Raw genomic sequence first — 23,004 nt, forward strand, 5'->3', positions numbered from 1 at the left:
CCTTCCCCCGCTGGCCCACTCCTGCCCCGGGGAGCTCCCTGTCTCGTCACCAGACCCTCCCTGAAAGGAGGATGTGCCCGGAGGGGCTGCCCCCAGGGAGGGCCGCCTGCCTCATGTGGCTCAGGGAAGCCTCCAGGAAGCCCCGGCCACAGGCATTGGCCTCACGCCATCCGAGCGCCCTGTGAGGGCCCGGCCCTGGGCGGCAGGGCGCCCCCGACGGAGACGAGAGCAGGGCAGGGCTCTGGGACCAGGCTTCCACTCAGGGCTGCAAGCACAGCCGTCTGTCACCTGCATGCGAGCAAAGGATACAGCTGGCCCCGACCACCAACCTGTTGGAGGAACGGACAAGAGAAAGGACAGAGGTGAGGCCCTCATGTGGCCCAGCACGATGCATGAGCAGCCGTCCCCAGTGCGGCTCTGTGGCGGGGAAGGCCTGCAGCCTTCGCAAGGTGCTCGGTCAGCTGATGCATCACTTTGGATGAGCCAGCTGAGGCGAACTGTTCAGACAGGTTGTCCCAAGGCACAAAACCTACTTCCCAGGGGCTCCAGCTGTGAAACACGACATGACAAACACTGTCACGGAATCAGGAAATGGCCCAGTGGTGAAAGATGTGAGTGGTCAGTGACAAAACAGCACATGTCACGTGAAAGGCCCCAGCAGCGGGACCCACACGGATCCCACAGAGGTGTTGAGAAAAGCCTGGTGAGAAGCAGCAGAAGGGTTTTCCTTCTGTCCTGAGGTAAGCTCTGCCACAGGGCCCCTCTGGACCTCTCACGGCCAGGGTGGACACAGAGATGCTGTGCAGGAGGCGGAGGCACCGGACAGCAGGGGGCTTCTGGGAAAGCATCATCTGTAGGCAGGACACTCTGGGGCCAGCAGGCCAGGCCAGGCTCGAAGGCCCACACCCACCAAACACAGACCCAGAGCCAGGAGAGCCAGCTCCCCTGAGAAGGGTGCAGGCACCTGAGGGGAGAGGGGACACAGGACAGTGGGACACAGCAGAGTCATTTAAAATATTTGCCCTTGGAGGCCAGCCCCGTGGCCAAGTGGTTAAGTTCACCTGCTCCACTTCGGCAGGCCAGGGTTCGCTGGTTTGGATCCTGAGAGCGGACATGGCACGCTCATCAGGCCATACTGAGGCGGCATCCCACGTGCCCATCTAGAAGGACCCACAACTAAAATATACAACTGTGTACTGGGCGGGGGTTTGGGGAGAAAAAGCAGGAAAAAAAAAGAGGAAGACTGGCAACAGTTGTTAGCTCAGGTGCCAATCTTTAAAAAAAAAAATTGCCCTTGTAGTATCAATCCCCTCCTGTTGTTCAGCTCCAGACACTTCATGCATGCACACACACATGCACACAGATGCACACGCATGCACACACACACATGTGCACAGAACCTAACACAGAATGGAAACTCCAGCTCAGGCAGCGACGTGTGGGTGGGCTTGTCAGATCACCCCTCCAGCCTTTGAGCAGAGGAGGCGATGTCAGGATGGATAAGCGCAGTGTCAGCACTAATCCCGGCAGGTACTAGTGAGATAATCCATTCAGAAAGCGGCGCACCCCATGGAGCAGCCCTGCAGGTGCCCTGCGGGAAGCAGCTGGCACACGGCCTCCTCGCAGGAGCTGGGGACAGAGGCACCGGGTTTCACATCTGGACTGAGTGGACAAGCTCGGCTTGTGAGGAAGTCGAGGGGGATGCTGGGACCCACCCAACAGGAGCACAGACGTGCACTCGGGACTCCACATGGCTGGCAATGCCTAAGAACCAACACACACGTGCACACGTGCATATATAACACAAATGTCTACATGCAGGTACATTTTCAAAACTACGAAAGCCGACCTTTCTGGAACTGGATGCCCATGGTGAAAAGTATAAGCCTTTCTTTAAGATATGAAATTATGAGTTACTTAAAATACAAAGTCTTCAGCCGCTTTGAATATCCTGCCCTAAATGTAAGAACAAGGTTGGGTAAAAGCATCAGTGCCCACACTCAGTGCCTCTGCTCCCTGCTTCCAGTGGTGGGGATGGCGGGGGTCGACTGCCTCGTGGGCAGACGTGCTGTGCAGGGGCCAGGTGGAGCCCCTCTGTCACCACATGGGCTACCCCTGCCTGTCTCAGAGCCTCCCTGTCTCTGTAGAGCAGACCCTCCTACCCAGGGTGGGCTAGGTACAGCCTGCAGCCTACAGGACAGCCCAGGCCCTCATACCACTGCCCTATCCAAGGCAGCAACATGGTCTCCTGATTTTGACAAAAACATTTTGTTTCTGCAGCCCACGGGTGCCTCCCCAACCTCCTGTACTACGCGGACAGGGAGCTAGACAGAGAGGCAGGGCCGGCAGGCGCCAAATCCCCAGCTCCTCCCACGGAGCCCCCTCAGCACCCTGGGCCTCCCACTCCCACCTCAAAGTCATGGTGCCCCCACCCCTCAGGCCACCAGCTCTGAGTCACCGACAGAGGGCTCATCTGGGAGGAGGCAGGCGCCAGCCAGCCATTCCTCTGTGGGTGTCCTTGACCGAACGTGTGTGACTGGAACCTCACACACGAGCAGGCATCCCGCTTGTGCTGAGGGTAACTTTGGGCCTCTTCTTGTCTTCATGAGCAAAGATTACCAACACTCTGCGCTCCCCTCAATTTATCAAATAATGATTATTCTTTGAAGAATGCAGGATCCAAGAACCCAACCAGAGAACTCTCTTCAGATGGGCTAAAGCAAGATGCTGGAGCAAAAATGGAGACAGATACTACAGCCCCCAGATCCCGAGGGCTGGAGGGCACCAGAGACCAGGCCACCGTGTTGTTTTTACAGGTAGCCTTGAAACTACAGCTCAGCCTACCCTGGCCGCTGGAGACCCCTGGCCTGGATGACCATGGAAGACGGTGGTGCTGGCAGCCACAGAAATTAGGGACCAGCTTGTGGGGCCTGGGGGCAGGGCCCGAGTGAGCCCGAGGGCTGGATAACTCGCCTTATCAGTACGTCGAGAGACGGAGACAGGGGCACCGGCCCACGCTGGAAGTCACTACCTGCACCCTCACAGCCTGACTCACTTGTCTGTGTGTTCTGGGCAGCTCCACTCTCTGTGCTTGTTGGTGTGTGAACGTGTTATGCGAAGGTATAACTACGAGGGGCTTAGCCTGATCACACGGCAGGCTTTCTTGTTCAAAATCTGAAGGGGGAGGAAGCAGAAACAAAAGACTTACTTCAGGCTCATGAAGCCTCGGCTTAAAGAGCTCTCCACCTGCCTCTCGAGTTTGAAGGCCCCTGATCCACTCCCCAAGGGGACACCCACAGAAAGTGAGGGCTCACAGCGGCAGTGGGCCCCTTGGCAGTCTCACCAGTGCAGGAAATGCCAAACAGGCTGCCAAGCCCAGGTGCCCCAGGGAGGCAGCACAGGGGGCAGGGGGCCCCAAGGCCTCCTCCCCGGTGGGGCTGGCTCTGAGCTTGCCTGGGACTGCCAGCTCCATCCCTCCCCGCTAGGGCCTGACGCTGGGCCCACCACCACCAGCCAGAGCCTCTATGTTCCGGCCCTGTAACAGATGCCACCCTGAGGCTCTGGCCCTGGGACTCATGCCACTTCGAGGAGGTGCATTCCTCAGCCTCTGCGCCCTATGCGTCTCAGCCACAGGGACACGCATGGGACGCTCAACGGCTTTAACCAGCTGGTAGCCAAGTCCCAGCAGATGGCTGGTCCCTCCTTTGCTGGACACGTGATATCACACCAAACGAATGTGGAGGTTAAACAGAAAATGCAAAAAGCCACAGTGAGTTTTCCTAAATAAATGGCTATGGTTCTTCGCGAGATAAAATTTACTTCTCCCTCTCACATTTAGAAAGAGAGAAAAATGATTACAGTGCTGGTTGGCTTCTGGACTTAACAATAAGGGTCAAACGAAAGCTCCTTCCACAGCCACCTCTGCAGGCCGCGTAGAGTCCGCCCGTCACAAGGCTGCCGCTGCCTCCCAGAGCCCCGGGCCCACGAGAGGAAGGGGCGGGCTGGGACACAGCTGAGGAGAGTGGGCAGGCCAGGCTGGCGCACAGGTGGGGCAGCGCGGGAGGGGTGGGGCAGTCCCTCGCTCTGCAGACCTTCAAGGGCACCCGGGCTACCTGGGTGGGCAGCAGAACAACAGGGTCCTGGCTGTTATCTGGAAATGGCAACTCAGTCGCCTGTAGGTCCAACGTGGGGGAAGAGCCACCCCAGGTGGCTCCGGCCTCATTCACGTCCTTGTTGCTGTCAGAGAAAGGTGGCAACACCAAAATCTGCCCAAAGCCGCCAGCTCAGAGCCCCACTCTGCAGAGAGCTGGCCTCCAGGCACCGGGTAGGCCCAGGCACACACGCACCTGCCACCAGGGAGTGAGGGCATCTGCAGGAGAGTGACCTCGGTTTCCCACTGTTAGGGCACCTGAAGAGTCACAGGAGGCGGGGACCAGAGGATCCTGGCCTGGGCAGGCTGGGCAGCCAGGCCCAAGCCCCCAGCAGGCGGCCTGGCTGCAGAAGCCTGGCAGGGAGGCGGCCCTCCAGGCGGGCAAGGAGATCAGCAGGCGTGGGATGGAGGCGGAGCCAGGTTGCTCGGGGTGCACTTGGATCCAGACACTCAGGGCCTGCCTCCTCCTCCGTGAAGGAATCGGGGAGTAGGCCCACCCTGCTCCCTCCACCTGCCAGGGGGTGGCTGGGCTGAACAGCTGGGCTGCATGTCACCTCCAAGCCTTCCCCCCCCACCCTGCCCCGCCCCGGGCTGTGCACCCTCTCTGTGCTCCCATCTCTCCACTGGCGGGGGGCAGCTTCCAGGAGTGGCCGTCTCTCCCCTCAGCATTCCTTCCAAAGGGGCTCCTGCTACCTGCCCAGGGGCCCCTGTCCTTCCTCCAGAATCCTCCTCACTTCTTCAGCCTGTCCTGCATTTCCACAGAAAAGTGAAGAAACCAGAGGAGGGAAAAGGCAAACAGGTCGCAGACAAGGCCAGCCTCGGGGCGGCAAGGCTGCGTGCTGCTCAGGGTCTGCTCGCCCACTGGGGGGCGCATGCCTACACTGTGTCTGCTGGGGTTTTCTACACTGACCTCCAGGGCTTCCACACCAGGCCAACTGTGGGGTGAAGGTGGAGTTTCGGGCTGCCTTCTACCCCTGGGCTCGCGGGCCCTTGTGCCCTCTCAGCCCTGGGCTCCCCAGCCCTGGCGGGAGCAGAGGCAGCAGGGGCTCCTGCTGACCTCTGAGGGGGATGCCTCTGTGGCCGCGGGCTCCACACAGCACGATGACTTGCGGGGGCAAAGGCGGCGTGGACGACCCCAGGAGGCCACAGGGCCGCAAGAACTTGGAGTTGTGATACACAAGCGGATTCTCCACGATTTCCCGATGGGCACGCTTATGTGGCACAATCTTATGAACAAAGGGACCCAGGTTTGCAATTTGGCTGGCGTTTAGGGTAGAGTATTTAGTGACAGAAGGGGCCAGGTATCCGAGTCTGCACACAGCCCCACCGTGGGCTCGACTTGCCAGGTCTGAAGTGACTGGGCCCTGTGCCCCACACAGACACGCCCTGCCCGAGCCCCCTTGTGGCGAGGAGGGGGTGCCCTGTGCATGCTGCAGAACCTGCAAGGGACTGGGGCCCGGCATGCCCATCAAAGCCTCCCTCAGGCCTTGGGGAGCTGGCCAGGGGAGATGGTGCCCACTGCAGGCGGAGGCCAGGCACGCTGGGCACCCTCGGCCACCGGCGGGCCTGATGGATGGGGCCAAGTAGAACGTCCCGCCCGGCCGCGGGAAGCACTCCGGGCCAGGGGGCAGCCCTGGGGTCCATATTAATTTCAGCTCCATTCTAAAGGCGAGTTAAAATAAACACAGGGAATATTTATAAGGCAAATAAATCTGGCAGAAACAGCCCCTCCAAGTGTGAGCGGAGGCCTCCCCCTCAGCCCCAGCCCAAGCTGATAAAATACAGAAATGCTACTGTAGACCCTCCGGGCTTATTTTGACTGCGGGGAGGAATGTAACATGTAAACACTGACTCCCGTATCGCACTGTTACAACTTGCATTAACAGCCGCGGACAAAAGCCGCATTTTCACAGAAGCATCGTACAGGGATATATCTCCAGCTTAATTTTTAAAAAAGCCATTTCCTCACATAAATCATGCTCAGAACGAAACGGGTGACTGATACATTGCAAACACTTTTTTTCTTAAACAATAACATACCTAGATTCCTTCTAAACGAGAGAGCTTTTTTAAAAAAAATCTTCTAAATGTTTTTTTCTGAAAAAAATAAACACTGCAGTTTCTTTCCTGACCAAAATATCTGGGGCCGTGTCTTCCCGGCCAAGCGGCTGCGGCCCCGGCACCTGGTCTCAGAGGAGCGGCCGTGCCCAGGGCCCGCTCTCAGAGCGTCGCAGGACCCGCTGCGCCTGGGCTCCCTCCCTCCGCAGCCCGGAGCTGCGGCCCAGGCTGGCCTCTGTGCACACCCCGACTCCGACGAACAGCCGGCAGAAAGAGCAACACCAGAATCTGACCCCTTCCTGGAAGCTGGAGATGCTGCTTTTAAAATGTAATGGGAAAGCAGCAAACAAACAAAACCCCAGGGAAACATACAAGAACTAATTTGACAAAAGACCAGGATTCAAAAAATGCTGGCTTTCAGTGATGGGCCAAGATGCCTCACAGGAGAAGCCCGGTGCGTGGAGCTGGCCCCAGACAGCTGCACGTTTAAGGCTGTTTCAATCCGGGGCTCAGTAGACTACTACGGAGTGGCTGGCAGTGTGTCTACATTCCACTCAGAGAGATCAACGTGAAAGCAAACTAAGAAGATCTGAAGACTCTGCCAGGCACTTGCACCAGGGGCTCAGGAAAGCCAAGTCAAGGGCCAGAGCAGGACGACTCCCCCCGGGACGGAGCTGTCACATTGGCTCGAGAGGCCAGGCAGTCAGTGATGCTGGAACCCGGCAGCCTGGTCTCCACTGCGCCACACCACAGGGAACTGCTAACACCCAAGGACACAAAAGAAAGTCCGACCTGCGGAAGGCCTAAAGGAAAATACAGGGGCTTCTTTTCAAAAACAACCTTGGGGTTGGGGCAGGCCTTCCTGAACATGCAATAAATCTAAAAGCCATTAAGTGTAAAAAGAGATCTAAGTTATACACACACACAAAATTTGTCCATTGCACAAGTTAAAAGACGTGACAAGCTGAGAAAATCTGCAATACAAACGACACGGGGTCACAGCGTAATATGCACACCAGCTGCAAGGTAAGAAAAAGAGAAGAGAAGAAAAAGAAAAACCAGATAGAAAGCAGGCCAAAGACCAAGCTGACAGTTCACACACACGCATCACACACTCACAGACAGACACACTCAATTTTAAATGGCCAATAAGCACACGAAAAGATGACTACTAATAGCAGACACAAACAAAACCAGGCCACGTTTAACCTACTGGGTAGTGAAAGATAAAAGAACAAATAACCCAAAAATTATGACATAAAGGGAAAAAGTGATGAATGTCACAACTTAAAAATTAAAAACTTCTGCATGAAAAACTATCGGCAAGTCAAGAGGTAAACCACAGCCTGGGGAACCAGCAGAAGGCAATGGACAACGGGACACAAACCTGTGCGAGCTTGACCGCAGTAACTGGGAGGGACCCCGACGTGCCTCAGGCAGGAGCGCACAGCGCTCAGTGCACAGTTCTATGCCTTAGGAGCAAGCGGATGCCCGAGGGAGGCGGAAGCGGAGGCAGGCGGACAGTGCACGGTTAGGCTGGTGCAGCCCACCAGGAGGGGGCATGTTAGCAAAACGCGTGGTGTGAAGGGCACCTACCCCTGGACCTGCGTTTTCTACTTGTGGAAATACCCCTGACAGGCATGTGTAATGCATAAGAGGCACTGTATGTGTGTATGTATATAAGACGTACCCCAAAGGTTTTCAGTGCAGCATCTTATAACACCGAGAAAGAGAAACTGAGATGTTTGCAAATGGCGGAAAGATAAAATAAACCGCCACGTACATTCAAGGGAATCAAGCCCCAGCACCAAACAAAGACATGTTGTGAAGTAGGAAACAATGACGACAAGCAGAACACATGACACACACGCACAACACACACACTTCAGCATGCACACAGCACACATGCACACACTCCCCCACACCTATACTTGCACACACATGCCTGTCCACCTCCGGGCACACTGTCCCACACACAGTCTCTTGGAGGCAAGTCCCAAGGCAGCCAAGCGCTGCTGATGGCCAAGCCTCTGCTGCCCTCTGCTGGCCTTTCTGGTCCATGCGAGCACGAGGTCCCCTCCGTACCCAAAGGCAAGAGCTGTCTGGACCTGGAGCCACCCTAACAGCTGCTCTGTGGGTGCAGTATTGAACTTCGTGCATTTCCACCTGCTCGGGGACTGTAAAACCACTCACGCTGCCGGTCTCACCTCCACAACTGGGCTGTGCTCTGAGGGCCGTGGAGCCTTTGCTAGATTTCAGGGAAGCCCAAGGCGAAAACCAGAGGAAAGTGGGGATGTTTGACCGAGGCCAGAGGAGGGCCGGACCCTGCTCTCCCCTCCTTGAATGCCCTCCATCCCTGATGCCTCTGACAGGGCCAGCTGGAACCATAGAACTCCTGGGAACCCTGTTTGAAAACCACTGTTGTAGGCAATAAGTGGCTGATTCACTTTATGTGAGTCAAGTCACCACTTGCAAGACAGTCACAGGACACAGTGTGTCAACAGTCCTGCAAGGGGCACGGGTACTGGGCTTCCTTCCTGATTTCAGGTAGAGAGGGAAAAGGTCCAACACAGGGCTCCAAGGAGCCCTGACACCTACAACAGTGAACAGAAAGAGGGCCCCACGGAGGCACACATCAGGTCTTACGTTTTTCCAGGGGATTCTTTCAGCCAGAAGATGTCATCACTGGTAATTCCATATTCCAAAGCACCTTCGATCTATCCGAGAAAGAAGGACCAGTATGAGGAGAGCACCACTTGGCATGAGGAGGATGTCCATTTTGCAGACACAACTCAACCAGAGTCCCCCAGCTCACGTGTGGGTGCACTTCCCTGCTCTGCAGACTTTTCTTCAGGTTGTGGCCTCTGGGGACGGGTGATCTGTCTATATCTAAGTCAGTGCACCACCTGCCCAGCAGCGACACACCGGGCACTCCTTGGCTGTGACAGGCGGCCAGGGAGCTGGGGCACAGCCAGTGGGTCTTTCTTCTCTGCTCCCCAGGACTCTCCCCTTGATCCAGACCCAGGGCAGAGGGGAGGAGAGGAGAGGAGCAGAGTGAGGCAGGGTGTGGAGGGGCTGGCAGGCTCTAAGGGCACCAGGATGAAGGCTGGATGCCGCCAGGCACCCTCGGGGCCAGTCGGGTGGCCCTGTGCCCAGGCACTGAACAGACCACCCCGTATCCCCTCAGGGCCTGATGAGGGGCCGCTAAGCAGGTGGGGAGGCAGAGAGACAGGTGCCCTTGTAGTGGCCCGTGAATAAGATGTGCTGGTGGAGAGGAAACGGATTTCAAACAGTTTATGATTTCAATTGGCAAAAAAAATAAAGTCAGGAATTTCTCGGGTTTGCTCAAGGAAAACCGAAAGGTCTGAAAATCAAAAGGACTGGAACATAAGCAAGCCTTGTTGCGGGGTCGTCCTGGGCAGGCAGTGGAGGGGAGAGGGCATCTAAGCCGCCTCCTCCAGCACCCGGCAGCTCCTGCTTCATCCTGCTCTGGGCAAGTGGAGACACTGGCAGCTGCCCTGCCAAGGCCCAGCAGGACGGGGCCAGGCCAGTCCCCTCCACAGGGCCACCTGGCTCAAGCACATGTGCAGTTCGGCCCGGTGCCTCAAAGGAGTCAAGATGACCGCCTGGCTCCCGGGAGATGACCGTGGCCTCGGGGGCTTTAAGCGGAACCAACATTGGCCTGGCTGCTGGGTGAGGGGTCACTGATGGTCACCTGCTCTGCCCGTCTGGTGTAGCTACCTTGAACAGCAGCACCCTGTCACCTACAGAGCTGTGCAGCCTGCCCAAGGTCCACCACTACGCACAAGCTGCCTGGCCCTCTCTGGAGGCTGCTTTTGCTGGCCTGAGGGCCAGAAGGGAGGTCTGGCGGCCCTCTGAGGCCTGGACGTACACATTTTCCTCGGTACCCTCTGTTCCCAGTTTCTAGAGAAAGCACAGAACTGAATGAAGGTTATTTAAGCATCTGAGAAGAAACAGAACCACTTCCCTTGCTCGTCCCCCCTCCATGCTCTGTCTGGGTCTACACAAGAGGCAGGAGTGGCCTCCAGCCTGTGGGATCTGTCAGTCTGGTGCCCTTTGCTGCAGCCCATGTGGAGGCTCAGGGCTCGGGGAGCTCAGCTCCCCGGGCCCCTGGGAGACCTGTGAGGAGGTAGCCTTGGCCAAGCCCCTCTGTTCTCCTTCCTGCTTCCCATTCCCCTCAGTCCAACGCTGGGTCCTCTTCCTCAGCTCCACTTTCCTTGTGGGAGGGAGGGCAGAGAAGCCCCCCCACTTAAGACTGGGCAGAGGTGACGTCAGGGAAAATGGTGGAGTGAGGCCCTCCCAAAGTTCACCCCTCCATAAAGACAGCAGAAGAGCTGGGGAAACGGTCAGCTCCAACTTCCTCAGAGCTCCGGAAACAAACTGAAGGTGCACAGCAACACAGGGAACATTTAGTCAAGAAAAACAGCTGATACGTGGTAAGAATGGTGAGTTTTGTGGAATTCTAACTTACACTAGTGCCATCCCCCAGCTCAGCGGTAGCCTTGAAAATTGACAGTACCAGAGAGAGCGGAACACAGCGGGAGCCTTTCAAAGCTCCTTCCCAAAGAATAGCCACTGTTCGATCTGCTGAGGTTTCCTGGAAGACCCACTCCAGAGGCCTGTCTCCATCTGGCCTCGCTCGAACCTGCCCGGGGCTGAAACCTCTCCTCGGGGGGGATTTGCCCAATGACCTGACATCACAGCTGACGGACGTGATGGATAACAGTTGAAGCAGACAACAGACTGACCAAAAGCTTAAAGGGAAAAGCTGAGGAATGAGATGTCCACAGGGGCTTTGAAAAGCTCCAGCACATTCCTGGGGATCTCAAAGGCTGGGCGTGCGCACTGGGCCGTGCACACACCTGGGCAAGGCCTGGGATGGCCCTGACTCTGACCTCTGGCTGCCCTTGGGGCTCTGTCCAGGTAGGAAGTGAAAGCTAAGGCAGAGTTTCCGCTACCTGGCTGAGCGTTGAAGGTGTGCCCCAGACGCCCACAGGGCCTTGGCAAAGGCTGGGAAATGCTAGGCTCCCAGCGTTGAAGGAACTCTATCCAGTTGTTAGCTGACCACTAAGCTAACTGAGCAGAGACTTCAGTGGCCTCAAGCGACAAACAATAAAGATTTACAAAATTAGTCCAGAAAATCGCCCAACAAACAAACAGCAATGAACAAAATCTTATGGTGGAGGGAGATTCTGATTTCAGACTTAACACATTACTTCATTTGAAATGTTCGGTTTTCAAAAAATATTCTAAGACATGCGAAGTAACATGAAAGTATGACCTTCACACACTGCTGGCGGGAACGTAAAATCATGTAGCTGCTTTGGAAAACAGTCTGGCAGGTCCTCAAAAGGTTAAACACAGACCCTGTGACCCAGGAACTCGACTCTAGGTACACACCCAGGGGAAGTGAAAACTCAAATCCACAGAAAAGCTGCAACACAGGTGTCCACAGCAGTGCTGTCCATGACAACCAAAGTGGAAACAACCCAGACGTCCGTCAGTGGACAAACGGATAAACAAAATACAGTACAGGCAGACCTTGAGACCACCACAACAAAGGGAATATTGCAATAAAGCGAGTCACACCAATCTTTCAGTTTCCCAGTGCATATAAAAGTTATGTTTACGTACACTGTAGTCTATTAAGTATAAAATAGCATTATGTCTAAAAAAACAATGTACATAATTTAATTAAAAAGTACTTTATTACTAAAAAATGCTAACCATCATCTGAGCCTTCAGAGAGTCGTGATCCTTTTGCTGGTGGAGGGTCTGGCCTCGGTGCCAATGGCCGCTGACGGATCAGGGCGGGGGTTGCTGAAGGTTCGGGTGGCTGTGGCAATTTCCTGAAATAACCCAACAGTGAAGCTGGCCGCACTGACTGACTCTTCCTCTCACCAATGATTTCTCTGCAGCGTGCGATGCTGTTCGACAGCATTTTACCCGCAGGAGAACTTCTTTCAAAACTGGCGTCCATCCTCTCAAACCCTGCCGCTGCTTCACCAACTAAGATTATGTCAGATTCTAAATCCCTGGTTGTCGTTTCAACAATCGTCACAGCATCTGCACCAGGAGGAGATTCCATCTCAAGAAACCACTCTCTCTGTTCGTCCACACGAAGCAGCTCCTCACCCGTCCGTCCGTCAGGAGATTGCAGCGGTTCAGTCCTCCGCAGGCTCCTCTTCTGACTCTAGTTCTCCTGCCACTTCCACACCTGCAGCTACTTCCTCCACTGAAGCCTGGAACCCTCAAACTCATCCACGAGGGCTGGAATCCACTTCCTCCAAAATCCTGTTAATGCTGCTATCTGGACCTCTTCCCATGAATCACAAATGTTCTTAATGGCATCTAGAATGGTGAATCCTTTCCAGAAGGTTGTCAATTTACTTGGCCCAGATCCATCAGAGGAATCACGATCCATGGCAGCTAGAGCCTTATGAGATGTATTTCAAAATGACTCCTTGATCCATGGGCTGCAGAATGGATACTGTGTTAGCAGGCATGAAAACAACACTCATCTCGTTCACATCTCCATCAGAGCTCTTGGGCGACCAGGTCAGGGCGACCGTGAGCAGTAACATTTTGAAACGAATCTTTTTTTCTGAGCAGTAGGTCTCCACAGTGGGCTTAAAATATTCAGTAAACCATGTTGTACACAGATGTGCTGTCATCCAGGCTTTGTCATTTCAGGTATGGAGCACAGCAGAGTAGATTTAGCACAATTCTTAAGGGCCCTAGGCTTTCTGGAATGATAAATGATCAGGCTTCACCTTCAAGTCACCAGCTGCATTAGCCCCTAACAAGAGAGTCAGGCTGTCCTTTGAAGCTTTGAAGGGAGGCACTGACTTCTCCTCCCTAGCGACGAAAGTCCTAGATGGCGTCTTCTTCCAATACAAGGCTGTTCTGTCTACACTGAAAATCTGTTGTTTAGAGTGGCCACCTTCATGAATGATCTTAGCCGGACCTTCTGGAGAACTCGCTGCAGCTTCTGCATCAGCACTTGCTGCTTCACCTGCACTTACACGTCACGGAGACGCTTCTTTCCTTAAATTTCATGAACCAACCTCTGCTGGCTTCAACCTTTTCTTCCGCAGCTTCCTGACTTCGCTCAGCCTTTGTAGAATTAAAGAGAATTAGGGCCTTGCTCTGGATTAGGCTTCGGCTTAAGGGAATGTTGTGGCTGGTTTGATCTTCTACCCAGACCACTAACACTTTCTCCGTATCAGCAATAAGGCTGTTTTGCCTTCTTATCTCCTGTGTTCACTGGAGCAGCACTTTTAATTTCCTTCAAGGACTTTTCCTTTGCATTCTCAACTTGGCTAACTTTTTGGCCCAAGAGGCCCAGCTTTTGGCCTATCTCAGCTTTGGACATTCCTTCCTCACTAAGCTTAATCACTTGTAGCTTTTGATTTAAAGTGAGAGACGTGTGACTCATCTTTCATTTGAACCCTTAGAGGCCATTGTAGGGTTATTAATTGGCCTAATTTCAAAATGGTTGTGTCTCAGGGAATAGGGAGGCCCGAGGAGAGGGAGAGAGACGAGTGTTGGTGGAGCAGTCAGAACACAAACATTTATCGACTGAGCTCGCCATCTTACTTGGGTGCTGTTTTTGGCACCCTAAAGCAATTACCATAGTAACATCAGAGACCACTGATCACACGTCATCGGAACAATTACAACAATAATGAAGAAGTCTGAAATACTGTGACAATTACCAAAATGTGACACAGAAACAGGAAGTGAGCAAATGCTGTTAGGAAAATGGTGCTGATAGACTTGCTCAACATGAGGTTGCCACAAACCTTCAGTCTGTAAAAAACACAATACCTGTGGAATGCAATAAAATGAAGTACAATAACACGAGGTGTGCCTGTGTATCCCCACAATGGGATACTGTTTGGCCATAAAAAGGAATGAAGTTCTGACACAGGCTACAGCAAGGATGAATGGTGAAAACACCACACTAAGTGCAGGACGCCAGTCACAAGGCCACATGCTGTCTGATTCCATTTACGTGAAATGTCCAGAATAGCCCAATCCACAGAGATAGAGAGCGGACCAGTGGTTGCCAGAGGCTGCGGGAAGCAGGGAGTGGACAGTGACTGCTAACGGGGGCAGGGCTCCACTTTGGAGGGAAGAAAATGTCCTAGAATTAGCAGCGGTAAAGGAGGAGTCAACAAAGGAAACTGAGGAAAGGTAAGTGATGCTGAGAACAAGGAGAACAGATCTGGCGGCACCCCAGAAGCCAGCTGAGCAGTGAAGTGAGAACTGCTCTCAAGAGTCAGCAGTGTGGGGTCCCTGGTGACCTGCTTCAGCGGAGTGGATTCAAGAGAAGATCAGATAATAAAAAGTGACAATACTGAGTACAGAAAAAAAAATTTTAACAATAGGAAAGAGTTGGGAGGGCAGCTGGTGTGGGAGGCACTTATGTAAACAGTGTACTGCTTGAGCCTGGAGACCACGACCGTGGCTGGGGTGGGCGCGAAGGCTGTGTTTTGGGGACACTTACATGCGTGGGGTACCTCGGCCGCCCTCCAGTCGCGATGACAATGTGCTCAGCCGAAAGCAGAGTCTGAGAATAAACCCAGAAAGCTACAGTCAAACAGATATGCTGCGGTCACCCGGGCAGAGGGCCCAGCCATGGGCAGGGACCCACGCGTGCTTATGACAACCTCTGCCCGCAATGCTGACCTGTGGGCAGCAGCTCAGAGCCCCACGGAGCGGGGAACCCGCCAAGGGTCTGGGGGACAGGTGGAAGAGGGCAGGGAGACGTTCAACTCCCAGGACTTCACAGTTTGCAGAGCACCCTGTGGGCATCACGTGCCTCAAGTCCCCACAAAACCATCCAAGGGGTGACCGCCCGGCACCCTGCGCAGCAGGCAGCGTCTCACGCGGCCCGTTTCCTCCTTCGTAAAGAATTAAGATGGCCTCAGAGGGACCCGTCGTGTCAACTGCAGCAGCGCGTGTTACTGAGCATAACACTGAGGCCGAGCAAAGCTGGAGCCAGGCCTGCCCAAGGTCCCTGGAACATGAGGATGGCCTCAAGGGCCCCCTCAGGCCATCGGGCTCTCACCTCTTTCCCATCTTTTGTGACACCGCAGACCGTGTGCTCATTGACAAAGCTGGCCCTGATGTTAAAGTACTTGACTTTTCTGCAAAATAAAAATAGGATTTTCAAACATTTCCTCTGCAAATTAAGCCTCACCTCTGGGTTAAACAGGGGCATGGGGCAGATTGCTAAAAAGCGAGCTCAGGCCCATGGCCCATGGCTCAAGTCAGGCAAGAGGTGACTGGAGAAGCGTCAGGAAGCATGGGACAGGCCACTCGCTGTTCCCTGGAGCATGGTGACCACAGCTGCCAGGCAGAGACACAGCAGCTCAGCACCATCCTGAGTCTGACTACAGCCCTGGTGTGTGATGACAGAAGTGGCCGGGCCTCCACTGGGGTCCGTCCTTGTCACCTGGGCACATCCCACCAGGGAGCAGAGGTCCCACGCACACCCAGTTACCCCTGCCACCCAAACCGCCAACCTCCCCTGGCAAGGGAGGGTGCCCACCAGGCATCCATCACCTCCTGCCTTTAGGGGACAGTGAAGCCAGAAGAACAGGTACAACAAGGACACAGGAGCGGAGGTGTGGGGTGTGCAGAAAGGACCCACGCCTTCTCATTACAAAGGCTGCGCTGCAGGGGGCTTCTTGGCAGCTCTGGTGAGGCTTCACCACCTCCTTGACCTCGTGTTCTCCCCAAGGGCAAGCCCGGCACCTTCAGGCACCGCTCGAGCTGCAGAAGGCTCCTGTGGAAGTCCTCACTCATCCAACAGCCCGCTGACAGCCGGGGGCCACAAACACCTGAGGCGGGCTCCAGCCTCCTGTGCAGGTGGCTCCAGAGCCAGCCTGGGGTTGGGCTCGTTTGGCACCTGCCCAGGAGCTGCCCAGGGCCAGCAGGGAAGATGGCAGAGCCCGATGCCTCCAGCAAACTGCACGAGGGGACACCGAGCCCCACGTGGAAGAGAAACAACACAGTACAGCTTAGCTCCCTGGGGGACCCCTGGGCAAGCCTAGGGTGGGTGGTGGGCCGGCTTCACTGGCTCAGTGCTCTTGGGTCTGTGGGCACAAAACTGCTGCCTACTTCACAGCTCCAGGAAGACCACCTTGGGGCCAAGCAGAGGGTGCTTAGATGAGCCACCAGACCTCTGAGGGGCCACTGTCCCCTCCACCACGCACACGGGCACAGGACAGCTACAAGGCACGGAGCAAGGAACAGCCCAACTCAAGTGCAGTTCCAGGCACCTCTCCTGGCAGCCACTCCTCAGGGACAATACTTCAGTGGGAGGAAGTGTGGGGATCTGGCTTGGGGGACCCCACAGGGCTGGCGGGGGCTGGCGGTTTCAGAGTAGAATGGTCATGTTGGACATCTGCTCCAGCAGACAATGCCAGGCCCCTTCATCCGTGCCAGGGGAGCTGGAAGTGTGCAGTGAGTGTGGGAGCCCGGAGGTGAGAGGTGAGGTGTGGGGTTCACTCAGTGGTGCCTGGGCCTCTGCACCAGCCATGTGGGGCCCACTGGGATCCTTCACATCACTGAGGTTGGCCCTGGCAGGAGAAAGGCTGCCTGCCTCGAGGAAGGAGCTGGCCACTAGGGTGGCCCTCACCAAGGCCCCACACTCTGGCCTGCATGCTCCCTGGCGCTGGCCCCGAGCACACTTCCTCCCTGGCACAGCCTCAGGCTCCGGCCATCCTGTCAACGTGCCCCTTGCTCCTCAGTGCTCTGGACTCTGCAGGTGGCAGCCAGCAGGGCAGCCTTCCACTCCCAGGGTACTTGCCCTGTCCACTGACTGTCTGCTCAACCCCATCCACAACAGGGTCCCCTCATCTTATCACTGAGCCCTGTTGTCAAGGTATGAAATGATCCAGAGGAGGCCACGGGGACGGGCAAGGCCTCAGCACCTGTCCTGCAGCTGGACCCGGTGCCCCCAGTTCAGGGATTTCACATGGTTTTGAACAGCTTCTGCCATTTTCTTCCTGTTAACACACAAAACAAAACATTAAAAACCACAACAGAAGTGTTAGCTGTAGTCTCACAACGGGCTATCGGATGTAAACAGTGTGTTTATGAACTGTTTCTAAAGGTGGAAAAACGTGACCTCCATCCCACAGCCGCTGTCTCTGCTCCAGGTTTGGGGCTGTGGGGCTTTGGACCCATGGAAAATGAGGGCTTTGGTCCAGAGCCATCAGAACACGGCCAAGGCCCTGATCCAGGCCATCTGAGCACAAGAAGGGGCCCGTGTGCCGTGTGAGCAGGAGGGCCGCCTGCTGAGGCTGAGGGGGCTCCCACACCTCAGCACTGGCCTTCGGGCCGAAGTGTCCCTCATGGGGCGTCCTGTGCACCACAGGATGCTCAGTGCATGCTGGGGCTCCCCCCAGTCGATGCAGCAGCCTCCGCAGTGGTGAGAACCAAAAACGTCCCCAGACTTTGCCAGATGTCTCAGGGTGCAGAGCATCCAGGGGAGCCCCATCCGCAGGCAGTACGCGCCCGTGAGGGTAAGGGAATGAAGAGACCTCCGCTTCCCCCAAGAGGAGCAGAAAAGTGCTGGGCACAGCCCGGCTCCTCACCAATCGTGTGGGACCAGCGGGGGTACCTCCCAGCCGTAGTGGGGGGCATCTCGGATCATGTCCCCCAGCAGTGCCGCCTGGTGCATCAGCTTCTTGGGGATGCAGCCGACATTCACACAGGTGCCGCCGAGGCCCCACCTGGTGCCTGGCACGGTAGGAAGAGCACATGTAAATTTATATTCAGGTGACTCCACAGGGTTTCCTATTCTTCTACAGTTGTTTAGAATTCCTTGAAGTTGTCGTTTTTCACTCAAACATGGCCCAGGTGGACCCTGCCACATGGATTTACTCTCTGTAATTGTATTCAGAGTCATTTTCAAATGAGAAGAACAAGGAACTTTAAAGTAATGGCGCTCACACGAGAAACAGGATGCTGTCCGCTGTCCAGAGACTCTGCATAGCGGGGGGTGAATGGCTCTGGGCTCAGCTGCCCTCTGTACATGAATCAGGGCCCCCTCCCAGTCCCCTTCCCAGACACACAGCTCCTGCCGGAGGCTGCCTACCTCGGGGGGAAGGCTCCACATAGTCGACCACGGCCACCTTCTTTCCCAGCTGAGCAGCTGGAATGACAAGAGGAGCAGGCAGGTAGGCACAACCAGGAAGCTGCTTCAGGGCTGGGGCTGGGGACACCTTGGGGCCCACGAAGCCCAGAAGAGGGCAGGAAAAGACCCGGGCCAGTGGCTGCCCACCAGCTCTGTACCCAGCCCCCCAGTGCCTGCTGCCCCCAGGAGGGAACCCTCAGGCCTCCTCTTGGACCACAGCCTTCACATTGCCCACCATGGCAGCGCTGGGACCAGTGGGGTCCCTGCCCTCCTTTGTGCACCCGCCTCAGCAGCACTGGGCCCAGCCCTCCCTTGCCTGCTGCCCCTCCTGGGGCGAAGCCCAGACATTCAGCACGAGTCCAGTGCTCCCCCTGAGCACACTGGGACGCATCACAGGAGCACCCGCTCCCTAGGAGAGGCCCCGGGCTTGGAGGCTCCCCCTCACGCTCCTAGTGGACTTGCTCCCCTCCTCCCTTCCCCCGCAGACACCTCATGGGGCCTCCACTGGAGATCTACCCTCATCGGAGCCCCCAAGGGGGCCTTTGCTGCCTCACTCTCGTAGTGAGAAAACGGAGGCTCAGAAGTGAAACACAGGAGGCCCAGGGTCAGCCAGCCCCCACAGTGGGAGTGAGACCCCGACTGGAAACTGCACTCCCTAGCTGGAGCCTCCCGGCCACCCGGGGCACTCAGCGGGTGCCCCTGGGCCGCAAATCCCCGGTTCTGAGGCTCACCCTGACACCGACCAGCCACGGCTGGCTGCAGGGCTTGCCTTGGCAGCCAGGGGCACTGCCTCCCCCAACCCCGGGCCCCGGACTGCACGGCCTCTGAGGGCACACCTGGCTGAAACGTTGTGACAGTGAGTGTTTGAAACACTACGGAACACACTTGATTCATGGCCATCAGAAACCAAAATTGGAACAAAGTTTTAGAAGTCTTCATTAAAAACCTGTTCTGCTCATTAATGATGGGATTGCAGTGCTTGACTTAAAAGTTCCAGCCAAAAAGACTCTTCAGATGCGCCAACACCCACTTCCATGACTGCCCACGACAGAGCAACAGGGTCCAGGCCTACCCTCCCTGCTGAAACAACCAAAACTCCAGACAAAATATGGGAAACAATGGGTTTCAAGACACTGGACATTGGAGACAAAGGACAGCGATCTCCGAGAGACAGGAAGGAAGCGAGGCGAGCCCCATGCCTGGAGAGTCGGCCCAGGGAGGGGTCCGTGTAGAGTCCAGCAGACCCCTGGCTGAGGAGAGGGGCCAAGAGTCCAGGAAGACTGAGGTCGCCAGAGTTCCTGGGGCGAGGACCAGGAGGAGAGAGCTGCACAGAGAACCTGGTCACCTGGTCAGCTCAGGTGTGTGAGGACACTACCCGAGGCCGGGAAAGAACCACCCAGAAGGACCAGAGGAGACAGTGCTCACACAGGGCCGGGAAGAGCGCCTGTTCCCAGAAGCCGGCCTGGAGAAAACACATCCTTCCTGGGGCGTTAGGTAAGTGCTGAGGAAGGTCAGGCCTCAGCAGTTGAGAATAACCAGCCCTAGATGGGGCACAGCTCTGGACCTGCCCACCAAATCTTAAGCAGAAGACCCGGAAGGATCAAACTGTCTCTCACCTGCATCCCAGAACATGCTCAAAAATATTTCTAGTAATACAAAAATATCCAGAACCCAACCAGTTAGGTTCAAAGTGTTTGGCCTCCGTTCAAAAATTACCAGGCATGCAAAGAAGCAGGAAAATATAAGCCATAAAGAGAAAAATAATCAGTCAAAGGAAACTAAGAACTGACACAGATGTCAGAATTAGCAGAAAAGAAAGTAAGAGAGGTATTATAGCTGTATTGCACATGTTCAAGAGCTAAGAATCAACGTAGAAGATACAAAAAATGACCCAAGTCAAATTTACGGAGATGAAAATTACAAGAGATGAAAAATACATTGCGTGGGGTCAGTGGTGGCCTGGGCGCTGCAGAATCTTTTATTAGCGAATTTAAAAACATAGGACCAGAACCCACCGAGAATGAGGAGAGCACTAACGAGCTGTGGGGCGACTTCAAGACCCACGTAATTAAAGTCTTCCAAAGTGAAAGAGAGGGAAGGACATGGCAATTATCTGAAGAAATAATGGTTGAAAATGCTCACAACTTGATGAAAAGTATAAATCCACAGACTCAGGAAGTTCAATGAACTCTGGCAGAAAAACAATCAGGGACTACACCAAGGCACGCCATCACTAAATAGCTCAAATCCAACGAAAAGAGAAAACCCTAAAAACGACCAGAGAAAAAAGACACACGACAGAGGAACAGAGACGAAGATGGCAGGAGATTTCTCAACAGAAACGAGCAGAAGACAGAGGGGCAACATCTGTAAATTGCTCAAAGGAAAAACTGTCTGCCTTGAATTCTGTACCCTGAGAAAGTATTTGAAAAATAAAGGTGTCTTCAGACATATAAATGCTGAAAGAATTCATCACCCCCAAGCCACATTACAAGAGATGTTCACAGACGTCCACAGAGCAGAAGAAAAATGAGCCAGATGGAAACTCAGTTCCACACAGAGGGACGAAGAGCACCAGAAATGGGGACTACATGGGCAGACCTGTACGATTTCTCTCTTTTTTCTTTTTAAAGATTTTGCTTTTCCTTTTTCTCCCAAAGCTCCCCAGTACATAGTTGTGTATTTTAGTTGTGGGTCCCTCTAGCTGTGGCATGTGGGACGCCGCCTCAGCATGGCCTGATGAGTGGTGCCATGTCCACGCCCAGGATCTGAACCGGCGAAATCCCGAGCCGCCAAAGCGGAGCACGCGAACTTAACCACTCGGCCACAGGGCCGGCCTCAGATTTCTTTATTATTATTTAAATCTTTTAAGAAGGTAACTGTTTAAACAAAAATAATAACAACGTGTGTGGGGTTTATAACATGTAAAAGTAAAACGTCTGACAAGCTAGAACAAGCTGGGAGGGAGGAGCGGAAGCGCGCCCGTGCGAGGGTTTGTACTAGACGCACAGCGGGAGAAGCCCCCTTGGCCAGACTATGACAAGGTGAAGGTGTCCCTGTAAACCCTGCGGTGGCCACCTCACACCACATTTGTACATTAACTCAAAATGAGCCAAAGACCTCAGTGTGAGACTTGAAACTGTAACACTCTTAGAAGAACATATAGGCATAAATCTTTCTGACCTTGGGTAGCCAACTGTTTCTATATGACGCCAAAAGCATAAGCAACAAATGAAACAAGAGGTAAACTGGACTGCACCAAAATTAAACTTTTGTGCTACAAAGGACACCATTAAGAAAGTGAAAAGACAAGCCACAGAATGGGAGAAAGTATTTGTAAATCAGATGTCTGATAACGGTGTAGTATCCAGATTATATATATCAAAAAACTCATATAACTCAATAATAAAAAGACAACTCAATTTAAAAAGGGACAAAGGTTCTCAATAGACATTTCTTCATAGATAGGCAAATGGCCAATAAGCACACGAAAATATGCTCCATGTCGTTAATCATTAGGGAGATGCAAATAAAACACGATGAGCTGCCACCTGACACTTACCTAGGATGACTATAAGAAAGGCAGATAACAAGAGCTGGTGAAGATGTGGAAAACCGCAACCCTCATACGCTGCTCGTGGGAATACAAAACGGCGCAGCCATCTGCATTATTGCACTTTGGAAAACAGTCTGGCAGTTCCTCAAAAGGTTACACATTGAGTTACCATACCACCGAGCAACTCCACTCCTAGGTATCCATGCAAAAGAAATGAGAACATATGTCCACACAATAATTTGTACGTGAATGTTCCTAGCAGCATCATTCATAACAGCCAAAAAGTGGAAACAACCCAAATGTCCATCAATGGACAAGTAGATAAAAAGAATGTGGTCTACCCAATATCAGAGGACAAGTAGAGAAACAGTCTGTGGTCTACCCAATATCAACAGAGAAGTAGAGAAACAGAGTGTGGTCTACCCAATATCAACAGAGAAGTAGAGAAACAGAGTGTGGTCTACCCAATATCAGTGGACAAGTAGAGAAACAGTCTGTGGTCTACCCAATATCAGAGGACAAGTAGAGAAACAGAGTGTGGTCTACCCAATATCAGAGGACAAGTAGAGACAGAGAATATGGTCTACCTAATATCAATGGAGAACTCTTCAGCCGTAAAAAGCAATGAAGCACTCATACACGTTATATCATGGACAAAGGCTGAAAACATCATGCTGAGTGAAAGATGTCATGACAAAAGACCACATATTTATGTGAAATGCCCAGAATGGGCAAATCCGTAGAGATAGAAAGTGGATTCACAACGGCCAAAGGCTGAGGAGTAGAGGGAATGGGGAGTGACTACTGGGTACAGAGTAGTTTTTGAGGGTGACGAGAATGTTCTAAAATGGATTGTGGTAGTAGTTGTACAACACTGTGAATATACTAAAAACCACTGAATAACACACTTTAAATGAGTGAATTATATGGTACGTGACTTATATCTCAATAAAGCTATTATAAAAAATATGAAACACTTAGGGATAAATCTGACAAAAGCTGTGAAAAGACCTGTACATTGAAAACTACAAAATCTTGCTGAAAGAAATGAAAAACCGCCTAAAT

At 53.9% G+C, this 23,004-nt stretch overlaps 1 protein-coding gene across 7 annotated transcripts in view; it reads right to left on the reverse strand.

Annotated features, from left to right (window-relative positions):
• TXNRD2 (thioredoxin reductase 2) overlaps positions 1-23,004 on the reverse strand; it is a 50,838-nt gene that overhangs the window by 21,448 nt on the left and 6,386 nt on the right. For all 7 annotated transcript variants that reach the window (XM_044775492.2, XM_070516678.1, XM_044775490.2 and 4 more), the window contains exons 3-9: positions 18,345-18,401; positions 17,842-17,986; positions 17,176-17,250; positions 15,306-15,384; positions 14,742-14,804; positions 8,855-8,925; positions 310-329 (exon numbers count right to left, since the gene is read on the reverse strand). In XM_044775492.2, the coding sequence (XP_044631427.2) occupies positions 310-329; positions 8,855-8,925; positions 14,742-14,804; positions 15,306-15,384; positions 17,176-17,250; positions 17,842-17,986; positions 18,345-18,401 (510 nt within the window). The remainder of the gene's footprint in view (positions 1-309; positions 330-8,854; positions 8,926-14,741; positions 14,805-15,305; positions 15,385-17,175; positions 17,251-17,841; positions 17,987-18,344; positions 18,402-23,004) is intronic.

The sequence above is a fragment of the Equus asinus genome, chromosome 8, assembly GCF_041296235.1.
Source record: "Equus asinus isolate D_3611 breed Donkey chromosome 8, EquAss-T2T_v2, whole genome shotgun sequence".
Taxonomy (NCBI): Eukaryota; Metazoa; Chordata; class Mammalia; order Perissodactyla; family Equidae; genus Equus; species Equus asinus.